Consider the following 24,415-nt stretch of genomic DNA (forward strand, 5'->3'; position numbering starts at 1 on the left):
ACTTCTTACAAAAATGTTTCGTTTTTTTAACACAGTTACGCCCCTAACTACTATCATATCATATTGTTATCATCTAAATATCGAATATTTCACTTCGTAATTATTAGGAATCATTCAAATATTTTATTTTTTATACTTTTCTTTAAATAATTTTTTTTTCACTCTGAATGTACCAGCTTTATTTGCCTTAATTGCATCTGTTATCATTGTCACTATGTACATTACTTTGCTTATATGATTTGCAATATATGATGATATGATCGATACATGAGACATCATAAGATTCATAAAATGAAGTCTAGAATTAAACTTACTTCAAATAAAAATCGTGCACGAATAATGTAGCTATTTAATATTTGACTGTAAAATCTTTTTAAATACACCGAGTTAAGACATCTAATTACTTTTGGTAATCTCTTGTAAGCATCAAAGCAATTAGATCGATTTTGATGAAACTATTTGTATAAGTTTGAGTGGGTCTCTGGACGGTTTAGAGGACACAGTCAACCCAGTAGTATTCGAGAGCTAGCTTTTTTTAGGCAGGACAACATTTTCGGTTCCACTAGATGAATATACAAAGTAGGTATTAGGTATCTGGTAATACTTTTTTTCTTATTTTTTAATTCTATTTCTATTATAATCTTCTTTTACACGCTGTTTCAGGTTATAATTATTAAATAACGTATAATTATTAATTATTTAATAGCTCATTCACTTTGATGCGCCGTTGAATGTTGCTCACAAAAATATATACTCTTCAGCTTTATAATACTAATTCGAACATATCTTACACGTACAATATGACGAAAGCAAATCAGCCAGTTTAGAATAAATGATTAAGCAATTGTCGCAATTATTTATCAATTTCAAAAACTATCACAATGACATTTGATAAGTCACATCAATTTTTTTGCCATATCCATTTTTCAACCTAAACAATCCATCAATTGCTAAAGTGACATCGAAATGACAATATATACTTGAAAAATGCTATTTATCATTTTGGGAACTCTCAACAATTCGTTGCGTCATTTGTTTAGTGTTGTATCTTTCCATCAACACCATTCGGCGGGCGTATCATTAGTCTTTGTTGGGTAACATCTGACACGCCAGTCGTGTCATGTGTTTATATAGAAAAAAAAAATTGTATTTCCCATTTTAGGTTACATAAGCCATGCTTTAGTTTAAAAATGGGGTATGGGGTAAATATTTTAAATCTTAGTCTAGCTCCTTTCTTTACAGTGAATGGATGCACTAAGCCCGAAACACGGGCTGTGGGTAAGGTCATACGCTCGCTCCCAGCAGCCGTTCGTCTGCTGACTGCTCCTCGTCTTCAGATCCTGACTTCTCTTTCTTTATTGACTGGTACCGTACCTGGGACATTTTTAAATTTCTATAAATATTGTTGAGTGGCAATGTTGGACGGGCAACGTGACAGTGGATATTTTTTTTTTTTTTTTTAAATAAAGTTATGTCCACAGGCTTAAAGTGCCCATGATTTTGTTATTCCGATTTTTAGTTTTATTACTGATCGTTTACTTGTTACACTACTGCAGCTTACACTAAGAGACCTAATTATTCTATCTTAGTATCCCTAATGCAGACGTGAGTCCACCGACCAAAATTATGCTAAACTTAATTGATATCTTACATGCAAAAAGACATAGAATTATATTGCGCCTTACTTTAATTATTGTTGTCACTATTATAATAATTATTATTATCTATGTTTATATATACACTTACTTGCTATCTATAATATATGTACACTTATTGTCTAGCTAACGTATATGTACACTTATGGCCTACTTGGCCTACTTACAATATACACTTAACCTATGTTATTATTAGTAATTTTTTTTTTTTTTTTTTTTTTCTTACTCCTAAGTTTTTTCCTTATACAATTTATTCCTACAAGTAAGTTGTGCTACAATTTTAACATTTCGAGCACACCCTCAATGACGGCGGCATCCCTGTGGTGAATCGCCATCCTGAGGCTGTGCTCGAGGATGTCTTTTTCAGAAGTTTCCGCTGCCTTCGTCACAAAGCGACCAATTGCGTCGTCACGGTCGTCGGTGTAATAGACACAGGTGTTGGTATGCCTAGTCACCGCGACTACAGCGTGCGAGACGCTGTCGTGAATCTTGAGCCTCCTTGTCTTCGTCTGGAGGACAACGACGTCCTCATAGGTCTGGCCCTGCGCCTCATGGATGGTTAAGACGCGCGATCCCTCACCAGACCCGTATCCCTGGTCAGTCAGCAATCTCTTCTCCTCTTGCGTAAAGACCAGGTACAAGGTCCGGTCCCTTCCTACAGGAATGCGCGCGCCCGTGAGGCTCTCCACTCGCAAAGATCGGATCTTTGTGCTTGAGCTGTACACGGTCTTGTAAACCTCACTGATGGCAAAGGCGACGTCTTTGGGGTTACGATGCGTGCATGACAACTCACATGAGATGGTTGTTAACAGGGTTGGTCTGCGGTACCGCATTTCGAACAGGTTGTCCCTGTCGATGTACGGCAGCTGATTTATATCTCCAATGAGGACTACCTTCTCTGCTCCCGATAGTCGGGCGGCCATTACTATGGCTCCGAAATGGTTCATGAGGGCTTCGTCCACCGTTAGGCGTTTGATTTTTGAGCCCTCACGGAAACCATTTACCAGCACGGATGCCATAGTGCGCACCTTTTGCTTGGCCTTGTTGCCATAGCGGTGCGCCAGTTTTTCCTTTAGGTCTTTGGCCGCCTCGACTGTGGTCGTAATCACGACCTCCGTGTCCTCATCAAAGTCTCTGACTATGCGAGTTGTCTTACCGCATCCCGGTACACCGTTTATCCACTCCAGCGATGGTAGCCCCCAGGTCACGGACGGTAAACCGGCTTCCCGGTCGCCCGAGATGGTTTTCGCCATCCGCAGCATCCGGTCGCCCAGCATTACTTTCGTGCATCTGGCCACTACCACCACCGGGTCCCCTTCAGGTGTGTCGAAGGTTTGAGACTCCTCGTCACTCCCCTCAGACTCGACCGCGCTCACAAAACCTGCTGTGATGTTATATGCAGCCATATACCTACCCGACATCTTGCCCTTGAGTATTTGTCGGGTTTTGCTGTTGTATATGGCTGCTTCGGCTTCCTCGAGTTCCACCTCCAGTAGCCTTTGGTGATCGTACTGGTAGGCCTGCATGATCTTTTTGCAGGTGGCCAGGCTTACCTCGCGGTTTGCTTTTATTATGGCCAGGAACTCGATTAGGGCGTTCTCCGCATGTTGAAACGGTGTGGACGCAGGTCGAAGTCTTGGTGGTTCTACTTGTCCCATATCGGCCCTAGTTCGAGCGGCGAGTGACGCCTCCGGGTGCCTCGGACTGTCGTCTTTGGTGAACCCGCTCAGCGCCCCCGATAGTCGCTCTCCCTGTCCAGCCTTTTTGGGAGAGGGGTGATGCGGGAGCTTACCTTGTTTCGGGGAGATGGTTGCCTGGATAAAGGTCGCCAATGATATCGAGCTCGGCTTAGACTCAGGTGCGGCCCTTGCTTTGCGTTGTTCAACCTTCTGGTTCTCGATCTTTTGTTGTAGGCGCTCCGAGCCACTAGGTGCGGGTTCGCTGACAGTCGGCAATGCAGGGGATGAAGGTGTTTTGGATTTCGGTCTTAAGTAACCAAGATCCTCCCCCCTGTCTTCGTAAACAATGACCTCACTGTTCTTAGAAGCCATTAGGCAACCGTACCTATCCGATACGTTGCCTCTATCATAACCGACTCTCATCGAATCGACACTGATTCTTCCGGGGATTCCCCCGGGGATAGCACACTATATCCACTGTCATGTTGTGCTATTCGATTCTCTAAATTAAGGAAAAATTGTGTTTGTTTTGTATTTTTTTTTATATATTTAATATTTATATAAAACACCATACGCTATTGTTGTTAAATGGGTAAAAGAACAAAATTTCAATTTAAAAAATCACTCAACTTATAAATTAGGGTTCACTATAATTTTTGTAAGAAATATAATAAGGATATCCCAGTAACATACTCAGCAAACATACTAATACGTAACCTAAAAGTGTACACATTGACTGACAACTTATACCACTAGCAAGGATTGTTTGCAGATGTTGTTTTCATCAGCACTACAGCCAATTACAACTACCAATATAATTATGTCGTGTATGAATAATAACTTCTACGACTTTATGTTAGAATAAATAATATTGGCCTAGTAACTAAAATGTTTAAATTGTCATACCACGTTTATTAATTCAACATATTACGTTTAATTTTTTAACAAATATTTTCATATTTCAAAATAGTCTTACCTTAGTCTTTATTTTGGAGCTTACTCCTCTTGGCCGATACATTAAAAAGTTATCTGTCACCCAGAATATCAAAATCTGTAAGGAAATAAAAAAATTCTAAATATTATTAACTTATTATTTGTTTTATTTTATTTTAACAAAACTGACAGTTATGTTACTATTTATTTTTTTAAATATTAATAAATCACATATTATACCATACAGACGACTTTACAGAAGGACTAAGATGTACGCCCAGGACGCTCAGCAAACATAAATATTTTAGTGCATGTAATACATTGACAATATTGTAAGAAAAACTTTATTTTAACTTTACAGTGGTAGGGCATAGCAGGATCTATCTTGCTCAAAAGTGTTGGTGCAGATCATCTGGAAAGGTAACTAAACCTACATAACTAAATAGCAGTGCTCATAAGTAGTGTTGTGTTCCTGTGGTGACCGGTGAGCAAGGTAGCCCAGAGCTCCTAGGAAGAAACGGGGATAAGGTCAGCAACGCGCTGGTAATGCTCCTAGTGTTGATGGTGTCCATTAGATACAGTATTCGTTTACCATAACGGACTGTACGCATGTTTGTCACCTTTATAGCGTGAAAAAGAAACTTAACACTATTCTTACATTAATAAAAAATGGTATGATGAGCATCACAACTGCGAGTTCGAGTCTCGGGTCGGACACGGGTGATAATTTCAGTGTGGATAGCACGGCGACTATGGGAGGTAGGCGCAACACTAGCGCCAACACTGATTTGGCGAACGTCGCTAGTGCGGCGTATAGCACGCACTGGCAAATCCACGCCGCGCACATTGGAGGCTTACCTTTACAAATATATTAATATATTATTGTAATTACTTTTCTTGATTACAAAAGTTTTACGAAAAAAAAAAAAATTATTACATAAAGTTTAGAAAATTATCTTTAATTTCATTTTTTATGTCAACGTTTTAATCGTAAAAAGGCATTTTCAAAAATGGCGCCACGAGCAATAAGGATACGAGTTACAAAGGTGAAATTGGAAATAAAACATTGATTATTTATAAAATACTAGCTGTGCCCGCGACTTCGTCCACGTGGAAATTAACAAAATCATTATTATTCAGTTAGCAGTTATGAAATAATAATAAAAAAAAATCTAAAATAAAAGTAGCCTAAGTTACTCCTAATTACATCAGCTATCTGCCAGTGAAAGACCCGTCAAAATCGGTCCAGCCATTTCAGAGATTAGCCGAAACAAACAGATAGACAGACAGACAGACAAAACTTATAAAAAATGTTATTTTGGTATATGTATCGTGTATACATACATATGAAATTAGTTAAAAGCGGTTATTTTAATATTACAAACAGACACTCCAATTTTATTTATTTGTATAGATTATATTTCATAAAAACTTTTAAACTTTCCCATGATTACAAGAAAGGAGAAGAATATGTTATTTTTTAAGAGTCTTACACTAACTTAGTCTCAAAATTAAATGATACAATTTTAAAGGATTGTTCTTGCTTTCAATAGCGATTGGGGGAAGTTAGGCTATAATATAATAATATCACGCAACAATGTACAAAAATAGAGCAGTAATCTATAATCTATAATATATATAAAAGCGAAAGGTCACTCACTCATCACGAAATCTCCGAAACTATAACACCTACAAACTTGAAATTTGGCAGGTAGGCTCCTTATAGGACGTAGACATCCGCTAAGAACGGATTTTACGAAACTCGACCCCTAAGGGGGTAAAACGGGGGTTGGAAGTTTGTATGAAAGTCCTATGTTTTTGAAGTAAGAGACCTGAAATTTAAAATGTATGCTCTATAGATGGTGAGAAAGTGTCCAAATAATGTATCTTTAGAAATCAACCCCTTTTTGGGGTTGAAACGGGGGATGGTACGTTGACTCACTGATCACGAAATCTCCGAAACTATAACACCTACAAACTTGAAATTTGGCAGGAAAGCTCCTTATAGAGCGTAAACATCCGTTAAGAACGAATTTTACGAAAATGGACCCCTAAGGGGGTAAAACGGGGGTTGGAAGTTTGTATGAAAGTCCTATGTTTTTGAAGTAAAAGACCTGAAATTTAAAATGTATGCTTTATAGATGATGAGAAGGCGTCCAAGTAATGTATCTTTAGAAATCAACCCCTTTTTGGGGTTAAAACGGGAATGGTAGGTTGACTCACTGATCACGAAATCTCCGAAACTATAACATCTATAAACTTGAAATTTGGCAGGTAGGCTCCTTATAGGACGTAGACATCCGCTAAGAAAGGATTTTACGAAACTCGACCCCTAAGGGGGTAAAACGGGGGTTGGAAGTATTTATGAAAGTTCTATGTTTTTGAAGTAAGAGACCTGAAATTTAAAATGTATGCTTTATAGATGATGAAAAGGCGTCCAAATAGTGTATCTTTAGAAATCAACCCCTTTTTGGGGTTAAAATGGGGGATGGTAGGTTGACTCACTGATCACGAAATCTCTGAAACTATAACACCTACAAACTTGAAATTTGGCAGAAAGGCTCTTTATAAGGCGTAGACATCTGTTAAGAACGGATTTTACGAAACTCGACCCCTAAGGGGGTAAAACGGGGGGTTGGAAGTTTGTATGAAAGTCCTATGTTTTAGGAGTAAAAGGAATTTAAAATGTATGCTCTATAGATAGCGAGAAGGTGTCCAAATAATGCATCGTAATCTATATATATAAAAGAGAAAGGTCACTGACTCACTCATCACGAGAACTTAATAACCGCTGGATGGTCCATCCATTCAGGATGGACAAAGATGAGGCAGGGAGGTAGATTATAGTTAGTTGACGTCCGCTAAGAACGGATTTTGCGATATTCCACCGCTAAGAGGGTTTAATTAGGGTAAATAGTTTGTATGAAACATATACAGCCTGAAAATAAAACTAAAAATGTGGTGTATAGAGAGGTTTTATAAAATAACTATTAAATTATACTAAATTGTGCCTTTTAAAAAGTTACTCAGTTTGATAAGCATTTCAAGTGACTGAAATAAAAAAATAATTTGCGTTAAACATCTTAATAGTAATGCATATCTTCATAACCACGCGGACGTAGTCGCAGGCGACAGTTAGTGTATTATAAAACAAAGTCCCCAAAAGTATATGTGAAAGATTCCTTCAAAATCTACTGAACGGATTTTCATGCGATTTCACCAATGGAGAGAGGGCTTGGAGAGAAAGGTTTACGGAACGGCTAAGCCGATTTCGATAATAGTTTCACTGGAAGTTTGCCGGAAAACTTTGTGACACACTGATTTCTACGCGGGCGAAGCCGCGGGCACAGCTAGTGTAAGTATAAATGTATAAAACCGCTACAGTTGTCCATTTTTTATATGCAATAGCCATATATGTGAGCACAGAATAGGGGAAAAGGTGGAGGGGGGAAGGGGTCCAAGAAAATGTTCATTTTGTCGGCTATAATAAATCTCATGGCTATTAAAATAGGTAGTTTTTGCTTTTCATTTAAATGAATTAACAACGAACAGCTTATTATTTCCCGTCAATCTCTGTTATATTCAGCGTCAATCTCACGTAAGGGAAAATCTCACTATAATAAATCTCATCTAAGGGGGGAGAGGGAGAGGTCTAAACTGATCGAAAAATAGCTCACGTGATCAATGGATGCCCCCGTAGTGGATAGAAGAACATAATTATGTAAATATCTCAAAAGATCGCGCATAAAAATAAACGCTAAAAATTTTGAATTTCTGTATAAATTCATCTTGTGTTCAGAGAAGTAATCGCAATAGAATTGCGTAACAGATTAGCCTTATCATAATACCTATATGATTTTATGTCCATAATTTTAACAACTTTGCCATATTAGTTTACGTAATTTTGTAAAATGTGTCGTGCGTGTTTAATATGTCTATATAAGAAAATACTGTATACATATATTGCTGTTCAAACATTTAATGTTGATAATTATAAATGATTCAGGACAGTGTAGAGGTTATCGGAAATATACTCTTTAAAGATAACTATACATACTGAATCCATGAATAATATTAACGAAACTAAATTTTATAGAAATTTAAAACCATTTTTATATTATTTGTTAAAAATTATTATATCTCAATCACTTACTACAGATAGTATTGCATTTAAGATTGGGTGTATTAGTTAATTCATTTATTTAAATTAGACTTATTTTTATTGTTTATTTTAATTAGAATTTGCAAAAATACCTTATTACTTTACTTGTTAAATTTATTTCATACTATTTATGTAAATAAATACTGTAACATTTTTTGACTTTGTTTCAAAAACCCATAAGCCTGCTTTTTATGATAATTGTGTAACTTATGTAATTTCCTAGTTATTAAGACTTTTCCATGGTAAAAATTTTCCATGACATACTACAAACTATATATACAACGTGTAATCAAACTGGCGTCCTTCCGTTTAGAGCTATATAGAAATAAATGAAGGCATAAGATAGCTGAAATTACATACCTACTTCTCATTAACACGTAACTTTAAAATCGACAAATTAAATAAAGCGAGTGTGCAAACCGTAACTCTCTCTCTTTCTATATTCACTAACTTATATTTCTCTCAACTTCCATTCGGCTCGCCCGATTTACGTAACGCTCTCGTCACACATTTACCAGCTTACTCGCCAAGGTTTTACTTCAAAAATGTTGAGAAGACATGACAAAATTAATTGAAAACAACCGACTGAACCGTAAAACCCAGGTGACTCAGTAATTGACCTGACCACACACAACCGTGACTTTATACATAATAATTAATTAATTTTATTATTTTTATTAAAGCGTTAGAGCAAGTAAGTTGCATATTATTCGTGTTATAATTTCGATTCTCATATCGTAGTTAAATGGCAAGACGCCATTTTAATATCACGTTATAAATTCTATTATAATATTACTTATGATACGTATTTTTATATACATTACTTAATTAAAAATTACGTGCAAATATAAATATTTGTATTTTGTTTACTTACCATATTCACCAAAATTAATAAGTGGTATATCATAAACTCTAGCACAATACTGTGCTAGTCTGATGCCAGCCCATATTATAAGCAGACCCAGTGTAGAGTCCAACATGAAGTTGACTATGTACCTTGAAATTAATAAATATATTTCATTGATTGATTCAGTGATTGATTATAGCATTCCACTGCAAACATAGGTTTCGGCTCCATGTAGGAGAAGAGAAAAAATATAAACATTTTAAATAATAAAATACAAAAACATAATATAAGTGAAGTGAAGTAGATGAGAGCTTAGTCAATTAGATTATATTTTTTACTAATTATATAAAAATCATTTTCATATACTTCTTAATGAATAATCATTAATAATTATAATCATGACTAACGCAGACATATATTATACTAGCTGGCGAGCGAACTTTGTATAGCCTTACTTTTTTTTCTTAAATATAATAATAAGATATACCAAAATAAAATATAGCCTAGCCTATCTTTCAAGTTGGATCAACGTGCACATGGTGTGCAAATTTGATTAAAATCGGTTAAGTAGTTTAGAAGTCAATCGCGGACAAACAATGTGACATGTAATATATATATACCTAGTCCAGCCATAAGTTCTGTTACAAATGAAAATTCATTTTTTTTAAATGAAGTAATGTAATATTATTAAAATTTATACCTACATATTTATTAACGTCTCAGCAAAAAATAAAAAATATTCTATTCGAAATGGCCACCTTTAGTATACAGGCTTTAATCTGTTTAGCCACAAATCTATGGATGTACGCACTGTTTCCAAGGAAAAATTCACCACTACTTGCTCTAAAGACTTTTTAAGAGACTCAATGTCGCCGTGTCGTTTAGAGCAGGCCATGTCCTCTAAAACTGACCATAATTTGAAGTCTAAAGGGTTGAGGTCTGGGCTAGACGAGGGCCAGTCTTCAACTCTTATAAAGTCCGGAACATTGGTTTCAAGCCAGGCTTGGGTAGTTCGTGCCTTGTGACCAGATGCAGAGTCCTGCTGGAAAGTCCACGGTATATTTTTAAAAAGTGTATTACTGAGAGGTTCCATAACATGACCCAAGACTGTATCTTGATACACTATGGCTGAAGTTTTCACTCCTTTTTCACAAAAATGTAGTTTTGTGACTCCTTGATAAGACACGCCCCACCATACCTTCACTGACGCAGGATGATGACCACGCTGTACCTTTCCGACAACTTGAGCAGCTTTTTTAGAACTGTGAGCGTACACTTTAGCATTTTGCTTATTGTACTGTCCTTCAATTGTGAAAAATTTTTCATCGGTAATGAGGATATTTCTGTGCCTGTCACCTGCGTACCGCAACACAAGGCGTTTTGATCGATCCACTCCACTATAATACGCGTCAGATTCCTAGCGGGAATCTTCATTTCTCGCGATGAGATTTTTTGCTTCCTAATAGGGTTTCGACGAATTCTGGCTTTAACAGCCTTTGTAGTTCTAATAGCACGCGGCCGTCCCGATTTTTAAACGGTTTTATTTAGCTCACCCCGTTTGTTTTATTTTTTATTTCTGGTCTTCGATAGACGAAGTGTCGCTGTATCTATTGATACGATATACGAACATACGGCTGATACCAAGCTTTTGAAGTGTCTGGAATATGATCGACGGCTCCATACCCACTTTGTGCAAGGCGATCACTGCAATCCTATTTTCTTTAACACCCCATTCCATATTGTAATTTGATAATGAACACAAAAAAATATGTGGAAATGGCGCAAAACCGAAACAAGTTTTTAAATTAATAAACGTGTTCCATAAGTTTTTATGTAACAGTATTTATGGCCAGACTATATATATATATATATATATATATATATATATATATATATATATATATATATATATATATATATATATATATTAAGATGATATATATTGATATGCTATTATGAGTATTCTACATACAAACTATACCAACTATTATGTCACTATAAAATAGCATCAACAGTTTTTTTTTTTTACAATGTCTTACATAATTTAGTTACAATCAAATAATGACCTAAATTATTATTATATACCACTATACAGTAGTTAAACTATATATTTATCTCTGAGCCTTTTGGGTGAAAGTAGTTTGTATGTAAATAAACAATATTTAATTTTTTTTTATAAATCTTGAGTAGTTAACACTCACCATGTGGATTTAAATAAAAAAAGGCATGGGCACTCAAGAGCCTATGGATGTTAAAATTTAAATAAAAAAAAAAAAAAAACACTCACCATGTACAAGGGTTGCCAGTCATGTGTGGTGAGAGCCAAACATTAGCTGCGTGTATTATAAGAGCACCTAGACCCTGCTTTGATGTGTCATAAAACCAAATGAGCCAAGGTCTCCGCGCGTAACGGGGTTCGCAAAACCTTTTACCTAGAAAAGTATTATTATATTGTCAAAGAACTCATACAATGATAATCAGTAGTATAAGAATCTTGTGTCAGGATACAACAAAACACTGAAGTCAGATTGTTTGCTGTAGCACGCATTTTGTTTGAACTATACAATTATATGTTAAGCAAAGATCAAACTCGTGACCTAGCATAATAGTGATGATGGCAAAAATCCATCACAAAATATTTTATAACCGTTCATATTCAAAAGTCATATATAAAGAAGTTTATATGAATTGTTTTATGTATTACTCTAAATAATATATTCCCTAAAAATGATAACATATACACACTTACTTCATCTACCATTTTTATAAAAGATATCATCATATTAATGATTAACCTATAGCCACAAATTAGTCATCATTTCTTTTTTATATATTAATAATGTTTTGTATAATTAGCACATGTATTTAGAGGGTTGATAAAAGCGAGAGGCGTTAAACTAAACCACGTACTATATATCATTTGAAAGTTATCATAGAAGCAGTATATTGGATTCAGGACAGATTTACAACTGAACATAAGTGCTTCTGTTTTACTTATATGTAATAATATGTAATATTTGTACTTATATATATAATATGTCTTGTCTACATCTATTTCATGTACTCTGTAAGGTTCAGTATGACTGATTTTTGACTTTTATGAATTCTTTTATAAATTAAATATTTTAATATTACATATTATAATAATTAAATATTTAATTTATAAAATATTATTATTTACTTTATCTAATATATAAAATTCTCGTGTCGCTGTGTTTGTAATTAAACTCCTCCGAAACGGCTTGACCGATTCTCATCCAATTTTGTGTGCATATTGGGTAGGTCTGAGAACCGAACAACATCTATTTTTCATCCCCCTAAATTTTAAGGGTCGTCCACTCCTAAATATTTTTTATATTTTTGAACCAAATTTTATATTTTTATTTTATTATGATTTGTCATAGAAAAATACATACAACCCTAAATTTTCACCCTTCTACCACCAACCCCTATTTTTTAATAGCGTTTAGCGGCAGGACAACGTTTGCTGGGTCGGCTAGTATATAAATGGAATAAGTTTTTGTCGCTCGTAGGGGCAGGATCGGCTAGTGGTCTCGCCGGGGCTAGCCCTACTGATGACAGGTAGCATGCAAAACACAAGCATAAAGCGCTCTTAGATCGAAGCGCTTGCGCAAAAACTGAAGGACGACTTAACTTACCGTCTGGTGCGGTTGAAAAATAAAACAATCGTGCTATTCAAGGAAGGAGAGAGGTCTGCCTTCGCGCAGTCAAGCTTGTGGCTACAACGGCTGAACGAGACCCCCGAGGGGATCAGTGTGGACTCAATGAGAGTCGGATATGACAAAGGCAACGTACCAGACAGGTACGGGTGTCTAAAGGCCTCACTGAACAACGAGATCATTATATACCGACATTAGGACATCTAAACCCCCCGTATCGCCGGCTCTTCAAGACCCCACACCCAGCGGATCAGAGCATCTACAAAAAAAGGTCGAGGCCCAAAAGGCTGAATTAAGCAATATCACAAAGGCCACACCGAAACCGAGTCTGATGTCGATGGCGAAGTTTATCCAATCGATGATCTCCCCAAAACGAGGCAAAAAGCTGCTCCACTTGTCCTCCAATCAGGTCGATACAAGAGAGCAGCAAACTGAGGCGTTGAAAAGGTTCACCGAGGACGACAGTTCGAAGCACCCGGATGCGCCACCAGCTGCTCGAACAAGGGCCGATATGGGGCAAGTAGCGCCACTAAGACTTCGACCAGCAAAATGCCCGTACCGAGTTCTCGGCCATAACAAAGGCAAACCGAAAGGTAAACCTGGCCACATGCGATAAGATTATGCAGATCTACCAATACAACAACCTAAAGTTACTGAAGGTGGAACTCGAAGAAGCCGAAGCAGTTATTTACAACAACGACACCCGACAGGTACTCAAAGGAAACATGTCAGGGAGATATATGGCTGCATATAACATCACAGCAGGCTTCGTGAGCGGGGTAGTAGAATAGGGCCACCCCTTCCTACACCTAGGGTGTCGTAAAAGGCGACTAAGGGCAACAAAAGCTGCATAACACCCCTGCAGCCTCCTCGGAGAGCGTGAGTTTATGTATCTATTATATATTAAGCGGGTGGAGTGACATCCAGAATAATAATAATAATAATAATAATGCCTACCTTGATTTAAAAAATAATAATTGCATGTTTTAGAAATAAAAAAGGACATGGGTTCAAAAGCCTGTAGATGTATATTACTAATATAAAAAAAATTATATATAAGTTGTTTTGCTATTCGCCTAAATTGGATTTGTTACTTAATTAAAATACATCAGCCATTAAACTTAATTAAAAAACAATAAGTTTCTTCCAGAACATCAGAAAATTTCTATAAACAGAAAATATTTTTTACGCAGTATAATTTAATTTATAACACCGGACAGACTCAATGAGCTAGTATTAAGTTACACAACTTTGTCTTCCTTAACTCATCACTTTATTTAAATTGTAAGTAATAAAATTTAACTATCACATTTAATTATTTATCATATATGCAGTATTATATACCCTAGCCTTTATCTCTACATGGTTTTAGTTACATTGACCATGAAGTCGATGTTCAAAACTTTCATAATTGCGAAATTATTTCTTACCTATTAAACAAGTAAATGCTAAGACAGCAAGAAGAAACTGCATAACCCAGCCATACGTATCTGTGAGGGCATCTTTAGAGCAATGGGGCTCAGACCAATTAATAAAATCGGAACTGTTATTCATTTTTCATCCTCGAATTTTACTCTGCACTGTTACTATCCTATTTCACAAAATTTAAATACAAGACATATATTAATATTATGAACACATTTCCAGAATAAACACGCAATTTTCACAAAAAAAGAAAACAGTGTAATAGAAGTAAAATAACAATGATTTATTAAATTAATAAAAATAGAGACAAAAATCGTAAATTGTTGTCAAGTTGCAATGACATTTATGACATATAGCGGCTGCTGATTGATATTTGTCAAAAAATGTTAAAAAGGATGCATTCACATTTAGTGTACAACTCCTAGTTTTTCATTTACAAAGCATGATACCGCTCAGTATCACACAATGCCGAACTGTGCTAAATGCTTAGTTGAAATGTGAATTTTGTCAAGTGCACCAGCAGAATGCGCTAAATTCAATGTTGAAAAAAAAAAGACTCAGCAACCTCATTAATGTATAATTAAACATATATAATAATAATTGGTCGAAAACTATTTACGGTTATTTAAAGTAATTTAGACTGATTATTTCACGAACGTTTTTTTTTTAATGTTTTCAATAATTTTCTTAATTGAGTTCTAAAAGAATTATATACTTTTTGATTGAATCATTTTACCCAGATAATAGTGATGAAGATAATTTATAGAGTACTCCGAGTTTGAATCAATCAATTAGTTCATTATCAAGTGATATAATTACTAAAGATATATATGATGATGAAAAAGGTGAGTTATTTAAGCCATTGACAAAATATTTGATGACAGATTATAGAAAGCAAAGAATATAAAAATATCTCGAATGTAGTAAAAGCTTGAATGGATACTGAATTCAATATTACTGCATATCTGATAAGTATTTCAAGAATTCATATTTTTGACATAGATGAAGTAAAAAAAGTAGATAATGCGCGGCCTTTGTTGTTACTGAAGCCCATAGATAAAGTAAAAAAAAGTAGATAATGCGCGGCCTTTGTTGTAACTGAAGCCACAAAACTCGGCTCCTTCAAGTAAACACACGCGCTCACGCACACATATGCATCAAACTACGCTCATTTTCGTTATTATCTCACAGGGTCTCGTACAGTAACTTTGCCTATAAAATGCCGTTCTTTTGTAATTAAATGGTGCAAAAACAATACCAAAGTGAACAAAAAGTCTGAAGAAGTATCGTTTCACACATAAGTACATACAAAACTTTATATTTTTTGTTATTCCAAAATAATATTGAGGTTATTCGGAACTTATAATTTCTATGCCCCGAAATGACGTACCAAGGGAGTGTTACCAGTAATTCTTATTTCCATTAGCCCAAAATGCGGGTAAGTAAATTGTAGGCAATCATAGAAAATTAATTAAGTAGAAAGTGGACATCATTATTGTGTTTTTTTAATCGTGTGATTTTATGTTTTACCTAAATTGAAGTCAATATGAATTTTTAATTCGTTTGTGTCTGTTTAAATTTGTGAATTAACTACTCATATTTTACTACTAAATATCATGATTTTAGGTTTCGAACGAATATTTTAATAGGAGATAGATAGAATAGGTAGCTGCTGTGCGACTGAGCTGAAATGAACTACAACGACAGCCATCTTCATCTAGTGTGGTTTGTTCAAACCATTTTGATAAAGCTGACATGTACGGTACAAAACGTGGACTTCGCAAAGTACCATCACGTATATACTACTACTTACTACTAGGCATTTTAATGTTGAATTTTTTGTTCTAGGACCTACCGGATGAGTCTAAAATTAGTCGTTAACCAAGATTCAATCTTTGATACACCTAGAAAACATAAAATAAGAGAAAAGTTAAAAAAACAGGAACTTTATTTGAAAAAAAAAACTGTAAAAAAATTAAATCATTACAGCAAAGAGTTAGACGTCTTTAAAACAGGAACTTGCCCTTCAGAGGAATCATCAATTACTTAAAAACGCAAATTTCATTGACACAGATATATATAATTCATTAAATCAAAACATGGCTGCAATAGATTTATTTAACAATTTGAAGCAAAAAAAGGAGTAAATATAATTGAAACTTTAAACAGATTTTTATTTTCGCATACCCATTTTACCTATATTAAATTAATTGTGTTTAATCCCATTTAATAAAAATTTCAGGGACTTTTTTTAAAAAGTGTCAACACTTCACTCACTCATACATATTTAAAAAAGTGGCTTCACTTTTTTGTTCTAAGTGCGTTATCTATTTTTTTTACTTGATCTATGATTTTTGAGTTTTAACTATTTATACTATATAAATAATACTGAAACCTTTTTTGTAGATGAATTTTAAACATCGACTTTTATTCTCAAGAACACCTTTGGAATGAAACCCATAAGCGCTGAAATAAGTTTCTCAATATTTTTGTGGTTTATTGCAAACACTGAACCACCGCGGACTATACAAAATATATTTGATATTTCAAATTCATCAACATTCTGACTCATTCGCCGTGTCATAACTTGGATTCTAAAGTTGAATGAGGTTATCAAGTGGCCTCAGACTAATCATGCAATATAATCAATACATGTGAAGGTCTTTACACAAAAAAAAAATATCAAATATCTTTAGGAGCAATCGATTGTACACATATAAGGAAGATACAAAGCCTTCTGAGGATACAGCAGATTATTATAATCGGAAAAAATATTTCTCTAAAAGACTTCAAGCAGTAGTTGATTCTAATATGAAGTTTACTAATATTTATTGTGGTGAGTCAAAATCTTTACATGATGCTCGAGTTTTATGAAGATCACCTGTATATTAAAAATCTCACAAAATATTTTTCAACAATTAAATATTGCTAACGATATAGTATAAATAAAAAATTTCGATCAATGTCAACTTAAAGAAAAAACACTTGATACATTTTTGCTACCGAGTCGGTATCGATTGTACTGTTGTAGACGTCACGCAAAAGCAGTACTTTTGAATGTGCTTGATTGTGGGTAGCATTGCTGTAGCTGTAGTTTTGTACAAATAGGTTGACAAAAATCTCGATGTTTTTTAACTATATAACTATTACTAATTTATCATAAAAACGCAAACCAAAGTTATATGAAACTTTTATTTGGTAACGCAGTAATGTCACACTTCATTGATTCATTTGGATATAACTTCCTTGTAGTTCAGTGATAGTGATACAATCACTGAAGATTGATACTGCCGTCTTTTACACAGGTCTTGCAACAACAGTAGCGAGTACTTCGGCTTAATGGTTGCGATTTTCTTTTCAATTTATGGTCGCCAGACCCAGAGACATCATGATATATGGGTGTGCTGTGCAACGAAGATAGAACAGCATTCTGTCTTTTTTTCTATCACGCGTAACCCATTTGCTTAGAAAAATATAAGCAATTTCAATGAAACGGTACTCAATATAACATATTACCATGAAACGTCACTCAAACGGTGTGCTTAATGGTTTACACTTTATAGCCACCAGAGGCATGACTATCGATGGGTGTGCTGTGCAACGAAGATAGAATAGCGTTCTGTCTCTTTTTCTATGAAACGTCACGCATTTATGTTTTAGAATATAGCCAATTACAATGAAGCGTCACGCAACTGGCGTGCACGGTACGCACCATACCACGTGACCGTACACATCGATAGCAGTGACGTACATCACCGTTGACGCGAGCGAAAAGTTATGACATTATCGTACTAATCCCTCACCCTCACCATTGAAATTGGGCTTCGTTGCATGACCTGTATTGATGACTGTATTATTGACACCGATCGTAACCGTATATATAGGTCATGGGATACTCATCCTAATTACCTGTCCGGTAGTTGTGGTATAGTATACGGGCATGCGACCCCGGCTTCCCTAGCTATTACTGTCCTATCCCTTATCCTCTGGGCGGTAATATCCTACATTTCCTATTCCCCACACCAACTTATCAATCTTCCTTTTCACACCACCTATCCTTCCCTTTCCCCATTCCTACCCTCTCCGCCAATCCAACGTCTGCCGCGCGGATGGATGCGTGGCAAGGGGCATGCCTAGTCGTTAGCGTGCCACTCTGCCCTGGGACCGGGTGACCCAGAATTAGGCCAGCCCTTACCCTGGTATACGGGGCTCTGCTGGGGTGAATAAACCTTTCCCTTGCTATCTCGTGGGAAAGCATTAATAAAAATAAATTTAATAACCAAAATAGCGGCGATGTGGTTCGCCACCCATCACGTCTCGTTTCTCGCGGGGGCGAAAAGTGGCCCATCGAGAGCGGTTTCGCTACGTTGAATGTAAGAGGAGGAATGGATGGTAAGGTAGATGAAGTATGTCAGATGATGGATGAACATATTCTGTGATGTGTGCATGATAAAGATATTCTGTGTGTGAACGAGACTAAGAGGAAGGGATGTGACACACTACACGGCGTATTGGTCGGGAATCCCCCAAACCAGCCGAGGCTGTCAGGGAGTTGGTGTGATTCTTTCCTCTGGAATGGTTGAATGTGTGTTGGAGCATGAATGTGTAAGCCCAAGACTCCTCTGGATCAGGCTAAAAGTCGGATTCTCTCGCCTTTTTATCCTTGAGGTCTATGCACCGACAGAGCTGCGTGGAGGTTGGTCATCAAAAGCCAAATAAGAGAGAGAGAGGAGTTTTGGGATAGAATGAGAAAATAGAATAGGCTGACGTGAGTGAGTGGTATATGTACCGTGTATGCAACCATATGCATTTAGTAAAAAGCGGTTATTTTAATATTATAAACAGATACTCCAATTTTATTGATTTGTCTAGATTATCAGACTAACGAAACTTAAAATGAGTAAAGGAGCTGCCAAAAATATTACGATGTTGTGTAAATATTTGAACTTTGTCTCACTCTGGGTGCACAAAGAGCGAACGTTTCTTTAAAATCAAATATATTTTCTAGTCAAAAATTCCTTATATTCCTGACTTTTATAAATATATATAGTTCCTCCCAAGTTTCATAGACAGGAAAATTTCTAAAGATTGCAAGTTGCATAGACATGAAATCTAACAAGAATCTTCTTACTGTAAAAATATATCACACAAATTTCGTTTATTTTTGGATCGCAACAGATATATACGCTTTAGCCTGTAATATCCCACTGCTGGGCAAAGGCCTCTTTCTTCACGTAAGAGAAGGATCAGAGCTTATTCCACCACGGTACTCCAATGCGGGCTGGCAGATATATTCGCTAATATAAGTAACGATCGTTATTAGGTGTACATGATAACAACCGGGACCGACGGCTTAAGAGCCGTTTCACAATTTTTCGCTCTGCAGGTTTACGTAGGTTTGGTCGCATCGCGCGAGTCCTACGAGCCGCGCGATCTTTGTAGTACTAGGTATAGTGTGACAACCAGAAAACCATCTTGATCTGTTTCTAATCTGGGATTTTTTATAAGAAGATCTGTTTTTAAGTCTGGGATTTCTTCGGTTTCGTCTTGTTAGTTTGGCTCTGGGGTCGTTTGGCGCGTTTTTGTGTGGTGTATAACTGCCCGTAGAAGGCTCAGGATTTCAGGCTTTGACGAGATGACGCTGCCATCATCTGCTCTCAGCTGCGCTAATTGGCTTTGTACAATAGACAGATCTGGTTCGAACACTTTTGAGCCTTTGTTCCGCTCTATGGCCTCTTCAATGCGTTCAACATTAAAGCGGCGAAGGTCGCTTGTCAAGGACTTGGAGATGTGTCTATTCAACTGCCGGCAACGGGTATATAGCAAATATATCAACAAGTGCAAAGTAAAAAGAGTTATATACAAAACAGCTACTTTTCAGGAGAGCGCATAATAGGAAAAAGTGCTCCCATTTTAACAATTTCAAACAAAATTTGTTGAAATTTTCATCACTGCTACATTATTTATAAAGACAAAAACTTGTATATTTCGTTTCTTCTAATTATGTTTAATTTACGAGATATTGCAGTTGTCTGCCTCTACATTGTGCTTAAAAATATGACAACTGAATTAACTACCATTTGGTCGTTTCTACATAGGAATTAAGGAATCTGAATATAATAAGGTATGTTTTATAAATTTCAGTAAGAATAAAAAGTATGACTTATCCGATTCCAAAAATTTCCAAAAACGTTTTTTTATGTCTATTGTGATGTATTCAAATTGTTTACTATTATGATAACACTTTCACACAAACCTTAATACGTAAAAAACCAAAACAAACAAACATTGTTGCCAGCTGACTGATGACACAATAGGAAGGAACGTGCGCCCCCCGCGCGGACTGCGTAAAAGCGGCCAGGCGGTAGTTGAACGCATGTATAATAACGACGTGTAATTTTACAAAACAGCAGTAGTTGTCTTCTTTTACTTACCAAAAGTACAAGAAATGAGGTGATATTTGTATTTTTTATTTTGCCATGTTGTAGAATATAAAGTTTTTAGTTCGTTACTGCAATAAAAAAAAATCTCAAAATTGAAGTTAACTTTTTTTACTTTGCACCCGTCGATATAGCAAAAGAAAATTTTAAATATTTGTAAATAACTACTTAAACATGAAACTTACTTATTTTTGTGTAACATAAGACTTATGATACATAAGACATTATATTTTTTTTTATAAAGTACTTTAAGCGGCAACATTATTCCAAAAACCAAACATCGTTTGCGTTTCTGCTCATGCTGATTTCTGCTGTTGCCGCCATTTTTATTGTTTTCTTGTCGTCATAATTATAACTGTTTATAAGAAAATACCAAATCGTTAAAAGGAAAGACGCGAAGTATTTTTTGTATTATTCACGTTTGAAACTGTTTTATTTTATTTGGGTAAGTGCTATCGTTTATTAGTATTTTGTGTCATTAATTATTATTACAACTCGCGTCACGTCATAATATCGATTATTTTGCCACCGGTACTATTATTTGTCGATTTATTTGTAGTAAAACATAATTACGCCTTTTTATCACTTTTTACTTGTACTCATACAATCTTATTTTATAAGCTTACAAAAAAAACGTACAATAACATTGCAGCATTATATTAACTACATTTCCAAACGACGAAAAAGGTTTGTTTTATGTGTTTCGTACTTAAAATGTTTTCTGTTAGGACCGAAATCCTTAACTGTATTAGGTTATTGATTACATGTTTATGTAATTATACATTTTTCAACTTTACGACTACTCATTTTGCCTCGTAACAATACTCTACTATGTATTGTTAAGTACATTACATTATAACTTTTCAAAAACATGTGCACGCAACAAAGTATCGGTTAAAAAAATCGAAGCGATATGTAGGAGTGCTTATATTTCATAAGTAATAAAATTTTCAACGAAGTAAAAGAAATAAAAAACTAACATAGTATCATAATATATGAAACAACTCAGAAATAGTAATGAAAATGGTTTTGTTATTTTTTTTTTCTTTAATAATTATTAATGAGGGGTTGTGGAATGTAGAGTTTTAGAGTCATATTAGAATATTTTAGATTACATTATTTACTTCTACTCATATTTGTCATTAGTGAAGTATTTAAAGTTTAAACTATGTAAACTATAGTTCTTCTTTTTTTGATATTAACACTTTAATCCCTCAATTATGGTACTAGGATAAATATTTAAACCATACATGACAGTAAAATTATGTATTGAACTAGCAAACCTGGTGAACTTCGTACTACCTTTTTTTTCCTTGAATATAATAATTATATATATCAAAATAAAATAAAGCCTGTCTTTCAAGTTGGATCAAACTGCACACAGTGTGCAAATTTGATTAAAATTGGTTTATTAGTGTATATGACGTGTAATGTAAAGTAAAGATGGGTGGGTGTAATTTAAAGATGGGTTTTTCTATTCTCGATAAAATTGTAGCTATTTAAATCTTTATGAAAACTGGAATATAAATTTAAATGTATTCTAATATAATGCTCTTAGAGAGTACTGGGTGTTTTTTAGAACATTCATTTCAGAAGTTACTAATCCTAGTTAAAACTGTTTTCCACAAGATGATTATTTTAAAAGGCTATATAATTATGTATGAAACATCATGTGCTGTAAGAGCTTTGTAGTGACAAAGACTTTTAATATTCTGATAATTATTGAAATTTTGTATTCTTGAAATGACATTTGATGTTTATTTCTATTAATATAAGAGTACCCGGTTGACCGAGCTAAGCTCGGTATTTTTAGTAAATCGTGTTTTTTGGAAATCATAAAGTATAAATACGAATTACATATTGATAAAATATGAATAATATTTTTCGATTTTACCGACATAATAATAAAAAATAAGAACAGTCTATTTAAATAAAAAATAGCGAGTGCAATTAGAAAAAGAAAAAGAAAAAATAATTGATCAGGGACATGTGGATTTGAACCATGATCTTCTCGGTTGATCCCGAGCGGCCGATTTCCCACCGAGCTATTTCAACTACATTGCCTTATGCGAAATTTACCTTCGTATTCTAACGATATTTTTTTCAATTCCTAAAAACAGGGATAAAACGACATTTCCTGAAAATGAATCCTAGCTAGATAGATTTATCTCCCCCGAAACCCCCTAAATACTAAATTTTATGAAAATCGTTGGAGCCGTTTCCGAGATTCAGATTCTATATATATATATATATATACAAGAATTGCTCGTTTAATAGTATAAGATAAAGAAAAAAAAAAAAAAACATTCTTGGTCTTTTTGAAATAGATATGTTATGTTGTTAGAAGTAATAAAAAATTCACTGGTTTAATGCTACACCATCACTGTATTAGCTAATATCACTATATTAGCTATATTTTAATAGCTGAAAATGGAACAGGCATAATCATATTATCAACAAAACAAAAACTGAAAGAATGAAACTGAACTTATGCTGTTAGATATCTTTCTAAGGTACAACATCTGGATATTTACATGCAAAGTAATCATATTAATATATATAAATAACTACTTAAACATGAAACTTATCAAGTGAACCCAAGATCTTTCTGCACAATTTTTTTTTTTAATTATTTTAAAAGAATTAGTGTAAATTTTTTTCCTATTTATTGAACTATTATGATTGTTTGAAAGATAAAAAAGTTACTAGATAAAGCAAAGTTTTTATTTTCTATTTTATACGTAACTATGATTTATTTTTATCTATAATATAAAAATGAGTCGCTGAATGTGTTGCTAAGCGCAAAACTCGAGAACGGTTGGACCGATTTCGCTAATTCATTTTTAAAAATATTCCTTGAAGTACGAGGATGGTTCTTACGGAGAGAAAAATTCTAAAAAAAAAAAAAAAAATTAAATTTCCTGAAAAAGTCTAAAAACAACACGTTTCTATACTTCCATACAAAAGATTTGTGATAATACTTAAAAGTCCATTAGAACTTTAATACCCATACGATAAAGTTTGTGTTAGGCGATACGAAGTTCGCCGGGTCAGCTAGTTTTTATATAGTTTTAGTTGTTGCTTTGTTTTCTTTTAGTAGTATTTATTTTGAACACAAATATAATAAGAAAAGAGTTAAAGTAAGCTGCAGCTAAATAGTTACTTTTTTATGTTTAAATTTTATTTATGCACTAATGTTTTAACAATGTTTCATCAAAATTCAACACTGTCTTCTTAAAACTCATTCTTAAGTATCTTCTGAATGTGCATATTATAAGAAGTATGGAATACTATATTTGCTCATAATTAATGTCAACATCTAATATATTTATAAAAATAATTATTGTACAATTCATAAATTTCATGTTTCATATAACATTTGCATTGTACATAAGTTATTTTCCAAAGTATAATGTGATAGAACAAGTAATTTTTACCAAGTATTAATTTTCAGTGCATTTGCAAGAAATATTCACTTATTTTCCTCTAAAAGTGTAGAGTTTTTATTTTTAAATATAAATAATAAATAATTATAAACTTTATTTATTAAAAACTTTATAATAATTAATGAACTCATCATGGGAATATATCCAC

The 24,415-nt window shown here is 34.5% G+C and overlaps 1 protein-coding gene across 1 annotated transcript; it reads right to left on the reverse strand.

Moving 5' to 3' along the window:
- Positions 1 to 1,284: 1,284 nt before the first annotated feature.
- Positions 1,285 to 14,510, reverse strand: LOC123661606 (store-operated calcium entry regulator STIMATE-like). The gene is made up of 6 exons (XM_045596566.1): positions 14,387 to 14,510; positions 11,564 to 11,708; positions 9,304 to 9,425; positions 4,926 to 5,125; positions 4,311 to 4,385; positions 1,285 to 1,374 (listed from the first exon to the last, which is right to left on the reverse strand). Exons 1-6 carry the CDS (start codon positions 14,508 to 14,510, stop codon positions 1,285 to 1,287), a joined length of 756 nt encoding a protein of 251 aa, XP_045452522.1.
- Positions 14,511 to 24,415: the final 9,905 nt, after the last annotated feature.

The sequence above is a fragment of the Melitaea cinxia genome, chromosome 17 (assembly GCF_905220565.1).
Source record: "Melitaea cinxia chromosome 17, ilMelCinx1.1, whole genome shotgun sequence".
Lineage (NCBI taxonomy): Eukaryota > Metazoa > Arthropoda > Insecta > Lepidoptera > Nymphalidae > Melitaea > Melitaea cinxia.

Bases quoted from the DNA above. Each gene is read 5' to 3' on its own strand.
- LOC123661606 (XM_045596566.1), bottom strand. From the start codon at position 14,510: ATGAATAACAGTTCCGATTTTATTAATTGGTCTGAGCCCCATTGCTCT. The intron at 9,426-11,563 runs GTGAGTGTTTTT...ATTAATTTCAAG, and splicing joins ACTGGCAACCCTTGTACATG to GTACATAGTCAACTTCATGT. The intron at 5,126-9,303 runs GTAAGTAAACAA...ATATTTGTAAAG, and splicing joins TATTAATTTTGGTGAATATG to GTAAGCCTCCAATGTGCGCG.